General features: G+C 46.0%; 1 protein-coding gene across 1 annotated transcript in view; it reads left to right on the top strand.

Annotated features, from left to right (window-relative positions):
- The window catches only part of LOC311100923 (calcium-activated potassium channel subunit alpha-1a-like), a gene marked incomplete at both ends in the record, with an annotated part of 217,684 nt that overhangs the window by 104,362 nt on the left and 99,913 nt on the right, over nucleotides 1-13,409 (top strand). Inside the window, 1 exon segment of the mRNA XM_084141903.1 lies at nucleotides 9,580-9,641. Within this exon segment, the coding sequence (XP_083998029.1) occupies nucleotides 9,580-9,641 (62 nt within the window).

Here is a 13,409-nt window from a genome sequence, read left to right as displayed (position 1 = left end):
ACACCTTTTCCCCCTCAGGAGACTGAAAAGATTTGGCATGGGTCCCCAGATCCTCAAAAAGTTATACAGCTGCACCATCGAGAGCATCCTGACCGGTTGCATCACTGCCTGGTATGGCAACTGCTCGGCATCTGACCGCAAGGCGCTACAGAGGGTAGTGCGTACGGCCCAGTACATCACTGGGGCCAAGCTTCCTGCCATCCAGGACCTATATACTAGGCGGTGTCAGAGGAAAGCCCAAAAAATTGTCAAAGAATCCAGTCACCCAAGTCATAGACTGTTCTCTCTGCTACTGCACGGCAAGCGGTACCGGAGCGCCAAGTCTAGGTCCAAAAGGCTCCTTAACAGCTTCTACCCCCAAGCCATAAGACTGCTGAACAATTAATCAAATGGCCACACAGAGTATTTGTTTTTACACTGCTGCTACTCGCTGTTCATTATCTATGCATAGTCACTTTACCCCTACCTACATGTACAAATGACCTCGACTAACCTGAACCCTCGCACATTGACTCGTTACCGGTACCCCATGTATAAAGCCTCGTTATTGTTATTTTATTTTGTTACTTTTAATTTTAATTATATTTTTTACTTTAGTTTATTTAGTAAATAAATAAGTAAATATATAACTCTTTCTTGAACTGCATTGTTGGTTAAATGCTTGTAAGGAAGCATTTCACTGTAAGGTCCACACCTGTTGTATTCTGCGCATGTGACAAATACAATTTGATTTGATTTGATTTAAATTGTAGCCTCCTCGTCCTTCTGCAGCTTGCCTGCCAATGTATGCTTGTCCCAACCTGGCTAAAGCTACTTCCAACACAACGTTTAATGAGAGAACACCTCTCTCTGATCATTTTACTCACCCTAGCAGAGCTGGTTAGGCTGTTTACATGTTCTTGACTAACTATTACTTTTTTTGTCTATGTTTACTGACACCGGTCATATTCTGCATGTGTTGCACGTTCGTAAATTCATCAGTTATTCTGCGCTCTGGCACACTCTGACGAGAGTGTTCTGAAATCAGAGTAGATTGCCACTTTTTTGACATTTTGTTACATTACAGCCTTATTCTAGACACTAGACTCCTGAGTGGCGCAGTGGTCTAAGGCACTGCATCGCAGTGCTAACTGTGCCACTAGAGATCCTGGTTCGAATCCAGGCTCTGTCACAGCAGGCCGCGACCGGGAGACTCATGGGCGGCGCACAATTGGCCCAGCATCGTCCTGGGTAGGGGAGGGAATGGCTGGCAGGGATGTAGCTCAGTTGATAGGTTGTGGGTTCGATTCCCACGGGGGGCCAGTATAAAAAATATATATATAATGTATTCACTAACTGTAAGTCGCTCTGGATAAGAGCATCTGCTAAATGACTTAAATGTATTCTAAAATTGATTACATAGTTTTTTTCCCCTCATCAATCTACACACAATACCCCATAATGATAAACAGGTTTTTAGAAAGTTTTGCCAATGTATAAAAAAAATCAAAAGGAAATATCACGTTTACATAAGTGTTCAGACCCTTTACTCAGTACTTTGTTGAAGCACCTTTGGCAACGATTACAGCCTCGAGTCTTCTTGGGTATGACGCTACAAGCTTGGCACACCTGTATATGGGGAGTTTCTCCCATTCTTCTCTGCAGATCCTCTCAAGCTCAATCAGGGTGGATGGGGAGCGTTGCTGCACAGCTGTTTTCTGTTCTGTCCAGAGATGTTCGTTCGGGTTCCAGTCCAGGCTCTGGCTGGGCCACTCAAGGATATTCAGAGACTTGCGTTGTCTTGGCTGTGTGCTTAGGGTCGTTGTCCTGTTGGAAGGTGATCCTTCGCCCCATTCTGAGGTCTTGAGCGCTCTGGAGCAGGTTTTAATCAAGGATCTCTCTGTACTTTGCTCCGTTCATCTTTCCCTGACTAGTCTCCCAGTCCCTGCCGCTGAAAAACATCCCCACAGCATGATGCTGCCACCACAATGCTACACCGGGTGGTGCCAGGTTTCTTCCAGACATGACGCTTGACATTCAGGCCAAAGAGTTCAATCTTGTGTTCATCAGACCAGAGAATCTTGTTTCTCATGGTCTGAAAGTCTTTAGGTGCCTTTTGGCAAAATCCAAGCGGGCTGTCATGTGCTTTTTACTGAGGAGTGGCTTCCATCTGGCCACTCTACCATAAAGGCCTGATTGGTGGAGTTCTGCAGAGATGGTTGTGCTTCTGGAAGGTTCTCCCATCTCCACAGAGGAACTCTGACCATCGGGTTCTTGGTTACCTCCCAGTCCAAGGCCCTTCTCCCCCGATTGCTCAGATTGGCCGGGCGGCCAGCTCTAGGAGGAGTCTTTGTGGTTCCAAACTTCTTCCATTTAAGAATGATGGAGGCCACTGTGTTCTTGGGGACCTTCAATGCTGCAGAAATGTTTTGGTACCCATCCCCAGATCTGTGCCTCGACACAATCCTGTCTCTGAGCACCATGGACAATTCCTTCAACTGTGGGACCTTACATAGACAGTTGTTTGCTTTTCCAAATCATGTCCAATCAATTGAATTTATGACAGGTGGACTCCAATCAAGTTGTAGAAACATCTCAAGGATGATCAATAGAAACAGGATGCACTTGAGCTCAATTTGGGGTCTCATAGCAAAGGGTCTGAATACTTACGTAAATAAGGTATTCCTGTTTTGTTTTCTTTTTCTAAAAACGTGTTTTCGTTTTGTCATTATTGTGTGTTGTGTGTAGATTGATTAGGAATTTTTATTTATTTAATCCATTTTAAAATAAGGCTGTAACGTTTTTGCCCAAAATATTGAGTCATTGAAACTGAAACAGTGTATCCCGAATGGAGGCAGCAAACAATGTACCAGGCCATCTGTGATTTACAACCTGGTAGCAGTATTTTTTGGACTACCAAGAAATGTATTGGTGAATTATATGAATCATTCATTGAACTGCATCAATCTATTCTGCCAACAATGCCTTACTGTACGTCATGGCATTTCCTGTCAGATAGACCCTTTTAAAACCTCTTATAAAGTTGGTTTTCTAGCATATTTTTTACACATATTATGATTGTATGTTTGTTTTATATCTGCAAAGTAGTTAAAACGCTGTCAGTTCCACTTTAAGGAAACGCTCAAAAGTGTTTGAAAAGTTTGGAATAGTATTTGAACCCAGGTTTCTGGAGTTAACCTCTGATCTCATCTGTGACTATCAGGATTACATTACTGTGGCCCGAACACATTACATGCACTGGGGTTTTAATTTTGAGGGATTTTGGTTCCTACCCCACCCCGTGCCGTCTGGTTTGCTTAATATAAGGAATTTGAAAAGATTTATACTTTTACTTTTGATACTTAAGTACATTTTAGCAATTACATTTACTTTTGATACTTAAGTACATTTAAAACCAAATACTTTTAGACTTTTACTCAAGTAGTATTCGACTGGGTGACTTTCACTTTTACTTGAGTCATTTTCTATTAAGGTATCTTTACTTTTACTCAAGTATGACAATTGGGTATTTTTGGCACCACCGCTATCACCGTTTCTTCTGCAATTGACTGCTTGCTCTGTCAGATTTAACCCCAGGCCACTCACAGGCTACATCCCCAATGGCACCCTATTCCCTATATAGTGCACTAAAGTGTGGTCAAAAGTATACAGTATAGGGAATAGGGTGCCTTTTGGCATGCACTCACAGACTGTTTAGCCTGGTTACCTCAGGCCACTACGTTTCAGACAGTACAGCTATGGTGTCAGGACTGTCACTTAACTAATGTTATCTAACACCACTGGATCTGCATGTCTATTAACCTATAGTCTCTCCCACACAGTGTATAGATAGACTAGCCTGGTACTCCCATGGTCATTAATGCCGAACATTAACAATAACATCAACCATAAAAGTTGGCTATACAGCACAAACATCTGGGACCAGGCTATAGATAGACTGCATGATCTATTTTATTCAGAAGGCCTTCCCTATTAGACAGACAGACAGACGGTCAGACAGACAGAGAGAGAGGGTGTCACTGTCAATGACCTTGTTTTGTTGTTGTGATAGCTCTATGACTAGGCTCAGGGCTTTGCGGCGTCTCTGTTTCTCCTCTCTCTCTCTCTCTCTCTCTCTCTCTCTCTCTCTCTGTAGAAACTCTAGCGAGCTACACTGTCTCCTCTCCTTGTCTCACTGCCTATTACTGTCTCCTCTCCTTGTCTCACTGCCTATTACTGTCTCCTCTCCTCTCCTTGTCTCACTACCTATTACTGTCTCCTCTCCTCTCCTCGTCTCACTGCCTATTACTGTCTCCTCTCCTTGTCTCACTGCCTATTACTGTTTCCTCTCCTTGTCTCACTGCCTATTACTGTCTCCTCTCCTCTCCTTGTCTCACTACCTATTAATGTCTCCTCTCCTCTCCTTGTCTCACTACCTATTACTGTCTCCTCTCCTCTCCTCGTCTCACTGCCTATTACTGTCTCCTCTCCTTGTCTCACTGCCTATTACTGTCTCCTCTCCTCTCCTCATCTCACTGCATATTACTGTCTCCTCTCCTCTCCTTGTCTCACTGCATATTACTGTCTCCTCTCCTTGTCTCACTGCCTATTACTGTCTCCTCTCCTTGTCTCACTGCCTATTACTGTCTCCTCTCCTTGTCTCACTGCCTATTACTGTCTCCTCTCCTCTCCTCGTCTCACTGCCTATTACTGTCTCCCATCCTTGTCTCACTGCCTATTACTGTCTCCTCTCCTTGTCTCACTGCCTATTACTGTCTCCTCTCCTCTCCTCGTCTCACTACCTATTACTGTCTCCTCTCCTCTCCTCTCCTTGTCTCACTGCCTATTACTGTCTCCTCTCCTTGTCTCACTGCATATTACTGTCTCCTCTCCTCTCCTTGTCTCACTACCTATTACTGTCTCCTCTCCTTGTCTCATTGCACATTAATTTCTCCTCTCCTCTTCTTGTCTCACTGCCTATTACTGACTCCACGCCTCTCCTTGTCTCACTGCCTATTACTGTCTCCTCTCCTCTCCTTGTCTCACAGCCTATTACTGTCTCCTCTCCTCGTCTCACTGCCTATTACTGTCTCCCCACCTTGTCTCACTGCCTATTACTGTCTCCTCTCCTTGTCTCACTGCCTATTACTGTCTCCTCTCCTCGTCTTACTACCTATTACTGTCTCCTCTCCTCTCCTTGTCTCACTGCCTATTACTGTCTCCTCTCCTTGTCTCACTGCATATTACTGTCTCCTCTCCTCTCCTTGTCTCACTACCTATTACTGTCTCCTCTCCTTGTCTCACTGCCTCTACTGTCTCCTCTCCTCGTCTCACTACCTATTACTGTCTCCTCTCCTTGTCTCACTGCCTATTACTGTCTCCTCTCCTCTCCTTGTCTCACTGCCTATTACTGTCTCCTCTCCTTGTCTCACTGCCTATTACTGTCTCCTCTCCTCTCCTTGTCTCACTGCCTATTACTGTCTCCTCTCCTTGTCTCACTGCCTATTACTGTCTCCTCTCCTCTCCTTGTCTCACTGCCTATTACTGTCTCCTCTCCTCTCCTTGTCTCACTGCCTATTACTGTCTCCTCTCCTTGTCTCACTGCCTATTACTGTCTCCTCTCCTCTCCTTGTCTCACTGCCTATTACTGTCTCCCCTCCTTGTCTCACTGCCTATTACTGTCTCCTCTCCTTGTCTCACTGCCTATTACTGTCTCCTCTCCTCTCCTTGTCTCACTGCCTATTACTGTCTCCTCTCCTCTCCTTGTCTCACTGCCTATTACTGTCTCCTCTCCTCGTCTCACTGCCTATTATTGTCTCCTCTCCCCTCCTTGTCTCACTGCCTATTACTGTCTCCCCTCCTTGTCTCACTGCCTATTACTGTCTCCTCTCCTTGTCTCACTGCATATTACTGTCTCCTCTCCTCTCCTTGTCTCACTGCCTATTACTGTCTCCTCTCCTCTCCTTGTCTCACTGCCTATTACTGTCTCCTCTCCTTGTCTCACTACCTATTACTGTCTCCTCTCCTTGTCTCACTACCTATTACTGTCTCCCCACCTTGTCTCAATGCCTATTACTGTCTCCTCTCCTTGTCTCACTGCCTATTACTGTCTCCTCTCCTCTCCTCGTCTTACTACCTATTACTGTCTCCTCTCCTCTCCTTGTCTCACTGCCTATTACTGTCTCCTCTCCTTGTCTCACTGCATATTACTGTCTCCTCTCCTCTCCTTGTCTCACTACCTATTACTGTCTCCTCTCCTTGTCTCACTGCTTCTACTGTCTCCTCTCCTCGTCTCACTACCTATTACTGTCTCATCTCCTTGTCTCACTGCCTATTACTGTCTCCTCTCCTCTCCTTGTCTCACTGCCTATTACTGACTCCTCTCTTCTCCTCGTCTCACTGCCTATTACTGCCTCCTCTCCTTGTCTCACTTCCTATTACTGTCTCCTCTCCTCTCCTTGTCTCACTGCCTATTACTGTCTCCCCTCCTTGTCTCACTGCCTATTACTGTCTCCTCTCCTTGTCTCACTGCCTATTACTGTCTCCTCTCCTCTCCTTGTCTCACTGCCTATTACTGTCTCCTCTCCTCTCCTTGTCTCACTGCCTATTACTGTCTCCTCTCCTCGTCTCACTGCCTATTATTGTCTCCTCTCCTCTCCTTGTCTCACTGCCTATTACTGTCTCCCCTCCTTGTCTCACTGCCTATTACTGTCTCCTCTCCTCGTCTCACTACCTATTACTGTCTCCTCTCCTCTCCTTGTCTCACTGCCTATTACTGTCTCCTCTCCTCTCCTTGTCTCACTGCCTATTACTGTCTCCTCTCCTTGTCTCACTGCCTATTACTGTCTCCCCTCCTTGTCTCACTGCCTATTACTGTCTCCTCTCCTTGTCTCACTGCCTATTACTGTCTCCTCTCCTCTCCTTGTCTCACTGCCTATTACTGTCTCCTCTCCTCTCCTTGTCTCACTGCCTATTACTGTCTCCCCTCCTTGTCTCACTGCCTATTACTGTCTCCCCTCCTTGTCTCACTGCCTATTACTGTCTCCTCTCCTCTCCTTGTCTCACTGCCTATTACTGTCTCCTCTCCTCTCCTTGTCTCACTGCATATTACTGTCTCCTCTCCTCTCCTTGTCTCACTGCCTATTACTGTCTCCTCTCCTTGTCTCACTGCCTATTACTGTCTCCTCTCCTTGTCTCACTGCCTATTACTGTCTCCCCTCCTTGTCTCACTGCCTATTACTGTCTCCTCTCCTCGTCTCACTACCTATTACTGTCTCCTCTCCTCTCCTTGTCTCACTGCCTATTACTGTCTCCTCTCCTTCTCCTTGTCTCACTGCCTATTACTGTCTCCTCTCCTTGTCTCACTGCCTATTACTGTCTCCTCTCCTCTCCTTGTCTCACTGCCTATTACTGTCTCCCCTCCTTGTCTCACTGCCTATTACTGTCTCCTCTCCTCGTCTCACTGCCTATTATTGTCTCCTCTCCTCTCCTTGTCTCACTGCCTATTACTGTCTCCTCTCCTTGTCTCACTGCCTATTACTGTCTCCCCTCCTTGTCTCACTGCCTATTACTGTCTCCCCTCCTTGTCTCACTGCCTATTACTGTCTCCTCTCCTCTCCTTGTCTCACTGCCTATTACTGTCTCCTCTCCTCTCCTTGTCTCACTGCCTATTACTGTCTCCCCTCCTTGTCTCACTACCTATTACTGTCTCCCCTCCTTGTCTCACTGCCTATTACTGTCTCCTCTCCTCTCCTTGTCTCACTGCCTATTACTGTCTCCTCTCCTCTCCTTGTCTCACTGCCTATTACTGTCTCCTCTCCTCTCCTTGTCTCACTGCCTATTACTGTCTCCTCTCCTTGTCTCACTACCTATTACTGTCTCCTCTCCTTGTCTCACTACCTATTACTGTCTCCTCTCCTTGTCTCACTGCCTATTACTGTCTCCTCTCCTTGTCTCACTGCCTATTACTGTCTCCTCTCCTTGTCTCACTACCTATTACTGTCTATTGACATGATGAACTGAGTTGTTTACAGTTCTGTGTGTGGTGTATTCTCTTTCAGCTAGGGGGAGTGGTGTATTCTCTTTCAGCTAGGGGGAGTGGTGTATTCCAGCTAGGGGGAGTGGTGTATTCTCTTTCAGCTAGGGGGAGTGGTGGATTCCTTTCAGCTAGGGGGAGTGGTGTATTCTCTTTCAGCTAGGGGGAGTGGTGGATTCCTTTCAGCTAGGGGGAGTGGTGTATTCTCTTTCAGCTAGGGGGAGTGGTGTATTCCTTTCAGCTAGGGGGTGTGGTGTATTCCTTTCAGCTAGGGGGAGTGGTGTATTCCAGCTAGGGGGAGTGGTGCATTCCTTTCAGCTAGGGGGAGTGGTGTATTCCTTTCAGCTAGGGGGAGTGGTGTATTCCAGCTAGGGGGAGTGGTGTATTCCTTTCAGCTAGGGGGAGTGGTGTATTCCTTTCAGCTAGGGGGAGTGGTGCATTCCTTTCAGCTAGGGGGAGTGGTGTATTCCTTTCAGCTAGGGGGAGTGGTGTATTCCTTTCAGCTAGGGGGAGTGGTGTATTCCTTTCAGCTAGGGGGAGTGGTGTATTCCTTTCAGCTAGGGGGAGTGGTGTATTCCTTTCAGCTAGGGGGTGTGGTGTATTCCTTTCAGCTAGGGGGAGTGGTGTATTCCAGCTAGGGGGAGTGGTGTATTCCTTTCAGCTAGAGGGAGTGGTGTATTCTCTTTCAGCTAGAGGGAGTGGTGTATTCCTTTCAGCTAGAGGGAGTGGTGTATTCCTTTCAGCTAGAGGGAGTGGTGTATTCTCTTTCAGCTAGGGGGAGTGGTGTATTCCAGCTAGGGGGAGTGGTGTATTCCTTTCAGCTAGAGGGAGTGGTGTATTCCTTTCAGCTAGAGGGAGTGGTGTATTCCTTTCAGCTAGAGGGAGTGGTGTATTCTCTTTCAGCTAGGGGGAGTGGTGTATTCCAGCTAGGGGGAGTGGTGTATTCCTTTCAGCTAGGGGGAGTGGTGTATTCCTTTCAGCTAGAGGGAGTGGTGTATTCTCTTTCAGCTAGGGGGAGTGGTGTATTCCAGCTAGAGGGAGTGGTGTTTTCCTTTCAGCTAGGGGGAGTGGTGTATTCCTTTCAGCTAGAGGGAGTGGTGTATTCTCTTTCAGCTAGAGGGAGTGGTGTATTCCAGCTAGGGGGAGTGGTGTTTTCCTTTCAGCTAGGGGGAGTGGTGTTTTCCTTTCAGCTAGGGGGAGTGGTGTATTCCAGCTAGGGGGAGTGGTGTATTCCTTTCAGCTAGGGGGAGTGGTGTATTCCAGCTAGGGGGAGTGGTGTATTCCTTTCAGCTAGAGGGAGTGGTGCATTCCTTTCAGCTAGGGGGAGTGTGTGGGTTTGTGTTCCCCTGTGTAGCTGTTAACCCAGTGCTCTCAGTCAGAATGAGCTGAAGTGAGATGTAGCTACTAACTATACTCTGACAGTGCCAGTTATGAATTATTTATCCTTGGCCTTAATAAACATATCATCTACCTCTGTAAATGTGATATCCCCAGAGCAGGCTAATTACTGGGACCTTTATATTACCTGTCAGTGTGCTACTTAATAACATCTCTCTCTCTTTCAGGTGGTGCTTGTCTTTGCCCTCAGCATCGGAGCCCTTGTAATATACTTCATAGATTCCTCTGAGTAAGTATTCATTTTACAGTTAGGACCTGTGCCTTACAGTTATATCATGCTTTTTGTTCTGATAATCTACCAGAAGGTTCTATTCTGTGACAGCGCTTCACTCCTCAACAATGAGATTCTCTTTTTGTCAATGGGATCCAAATCTAATCTGGTGAAAGATGTGATAGAGGTGGAATAGAGGAGTAACGAGGGTTATGAGGTTGTAACCTGGTTTATAAAGATGCTGTAATATGAGATCTGAAATAAAATAGATGCTCCTTACACATATTCAACATTTTGATGACCTGCAAAGTAGATATGACTGTAACTGTAGATGCAGGCAGTTAAGGTCGTGGTGATGCTGTTGTGGTTTCCTGGAAGTTCTAAATCAGTTCTAAATCATCTATACCAGGACTGCCCAACCCTGTTCCTGGAGAGCTACCCTCCTGTAGGTTTTCGCTCCAACCCCAGGTGTTACTAACCTGATTCATCTTTTCAACCTGCTAATTATTAGAATCAGGTGTGCTAGATTAGGGTTGGAGCAAAAACCTACAGGACGGTAGCTCTCCAGGAACAGGGTTGGGCAGTCCTGATCTATACTTTAGGATGGGCATTGTGGGTATTAGGCCAAAATGCACTGGACCAGAAGTATGTATTGTTACTTATTAGACCTTTCACACACCTGAACACGGTGCTGTATCATTCATCCTCAGCACATGCTGTAGTTAAAACCCTGAATGCAGCTGTACATCTGAGCACACGTCCTGCGTCCTGTCCAATATGTCCTGTCCTGTCACTTCTGTCCTGTCCTTCCTGTCCTGTCACATTTGTCCTATCCTGTCCTGCCCTGTCCTTCCTGTCCAGCCTTCCTGTCCTGTCCTCTCCTTCCTGTCCTGTCGTTTCTGTCCTGTCATTTCTGTCCTGTCCTGTCTCTTGTCCTGTCCCTCCATTGTGTCCTGTCTTTCCTTTCTGTCCTGTCCTGGCTTTCTGTCCTGTCCTGGCTTTCTGTCCTGTCCTGGCTTTCTGTTCTGTCCTGTCATTCTGTCCTGTCCTGTCCTGGCTTTCTGTCCTGTCCTGGCTTTCTGTCCTGTCCTGTCTTTCTGTCCTGTCCTGTCCTTTCCTGTCATCTCTTCATTTAGAGATAAATCCTTTCCAGGTAACCAGCTTACAATACATTTCAACGACGCAGAGCGCCCACCGCTGACAATCTTTTACTCACAGATGAAATTGCTTAATCTCTATAATGCAAGGATCAGAGGCTCTAAGACAGCAGACCAGACAGGAAAGACCAACGTTCCTGCTCTAGAACAATCAGCATTATTCATCATTCAAGTTCTAGGAAACTCCAATGGAATGCCCTTTTAGATTTTTGCTGTGTTTTGCATTAAAAGGTCTATATATATATATATTTTTTTTTAACACATATATTTATTAGTTCCAAATAGGAAAATCAACAGTTACAGAAATACAATTTTCTTGTTTTTCTTGTTTTTTTACCAGGTGTGAAATTGTCATTGCCCCAAATTGGTGGAAAATTGGATAATACAGGGGATTCACCCAGCTATTGCTGTACTTCGTCTTATATAGTTAGGGTGTTTTTAACAAAGGGATTAGTAGTATTCTTCCTTAGTTTCTTAAAGGGAGCAGAGTACAAATATCCATCCAAAGTTAAGCCTTTTGTGGACAGAATTTCAGTCTGCAGCCAGGGTAAGTACGGTTCCTTGGAGAACCAAAACATTGCAGCCCAGAAATACCGCTGTAGGTTTGGAAGTTGCATCCCCCCTCTGTCATGGGGCAAGTAAAGAAGTGAAAGCCTTGGTTTTCTGTTGCTCCAGATAACATGTTAGAGTATCTTTCAGATCTTTGGGGAAAGTAAAGGTGGTGGAGCCAGAGGAATTGATTGAAATAGATAAAGACGTTCGGGCAGAATATTAAACTTAATGATATTTATTATACCAGTAATAGATATAGGCTGCAATGATGGCCATCTGTTGATGGATTCTGTTACACTCGTTACCATGGGGTCATAATTTGTTGAACTCAAGGAGCTATTTTCGGGTGTGATTTTAATACCAAGATATGTGAAACCTTGCTCTGTATTCACAAATGGATGCTGTACAACTGGATTCAGTCTCTCTTGACTGTTGCCGAAAAGGATGGACGATTTGGTTTCATTAACTTTAAACCCAGAAAACTGACCAAAGGTATTAATCAAATTGGAGAGGGAAGAGATCAAATTGTTTAGATCTGTTAGGAATAAGAGGGTGTCATCGGCATACAGGGCCACTCGATGTTCAACATCTAATGTTTTATTTCCTTGCCTTGGCAGCAGCTAATGGGGATCCCTAATAAATACAAAATACAAATGTAACGGCAAAGGCTTCTATAGCTAAAAGGAAGAGTCGGACACCCTTGTCTTGTGCCCCGAAAAAGCTCAAAAGGTTGTGAAATCAAGTTGTTAGTGGCAACTTCTGCACTGTGGTCGGTATAGAATATGTTAATCCATTTCCAGAAGTAGTTCCAAAACCCAAATCTCTTAAAGCAATTCAAATAAATAAGACCACTCAACTCTATCGAATGCCTTCTCTGCATCAAGAGAGAGTATGGCAGTATCAGAGGACCCTTCACACATGGGAGAGTATGGCAGTATCAGAGGACCCTTCACACATGGGAGAGTATGGCAGTATCAGAGGACCCTTCACACATGGGAGAGTATGGCAGTATCAGAGGACCCTTCACACATGGGAGAGTCTGGCAGTATCAGGGACCCTTCACACATGGGAGAGTATGGCAGTATCAGAGGACCCTTCACACGTGATAGTATGGCAGTATCAGAGGACCCTTCACACATGGGAGAGTATGGCAGTATCAGAGGACCCTTCACACATGGGAGAGTATGGCAGTATCAGAAGACCCTTCACACATGGGAGAGTATGGCAGTATCAGAGGACCCTTCACACGTGATAGTATGGCAGTATCAGAGGACCCTTCACACATGGGAGAGTATGGCAGTATCAGAGGACCCTTCACACATGGGAGAGTATGGCAGTATCAGGGACCCTTCACACATGGGAGAGTATGGCAGTATCAGAGGACCCTTCACACATGGGAGAGTATGGCAGTATCAGAGGACCCTTCACACGTGATAGTATGGCAGTATCAGAGGACCCTTCACACGTGATAGTATGGCAGTATTAGAGGACCCTTCACACATGGGAGAGTATGGCAGTATCAGGGACCCTTCACACATGGGAGAGTATGGCAGTATCAGAGGACCCTTCACACATGGGAGAGTATGGCAGTATCAGATGACCCTTCACACATGGGAGAGTATGGCAGTATCAGGGACCCTTCACACATGGGAGAGTATGGCAGTATCAGAGGACCCTTCACATGGGAGAGTATGGCAGTATCAGGGACCCTTCACATGGGAGAGTATGGCAGTATCAGGGACCCTTCACATGGGAGAGTATGGCAGTATCAGGGACCCTTCACATGTGAGAGTATGGCAGTATCAGGGACCCTTCACACATGGGAGAGTATGGCAGTATCAGAGGACCCTTCACACATGGGAGAGTATGGCAGTATCAGGGACCCTTCACACATGGGAGAGTATGGCAGTATCAGGGACCCTTCACACATGGGAGAGTATGGCAGTATCAGAGGACCCTTCACACATGGGAGAGTATGGCAGTATCAGGGACCCTTCACATGGGAGAGTATGGCAGTATCAGGGACCCTTCACACATGGGAGAGTATGGCAGTATCAGAGGACCCTTCACACATGGG

This window comes from Coregonus lavaretus (genome assembly GCF_964263955.1).
Source record: "Coregonus lavaretus genome assembly, chromosome: 25".
Lineage (NCBI taxonomy): Eukaryota > Metazoa > Chordata > Actinopteri > Salmoniformes > Salmonidae > Coregonus > Coregonus lavaretus.
The sequence above is the reverse complement of the archived record's forward strand: the minus strand, read 5'-3'. Positions and strand labels throughout refer to the sequence as shown.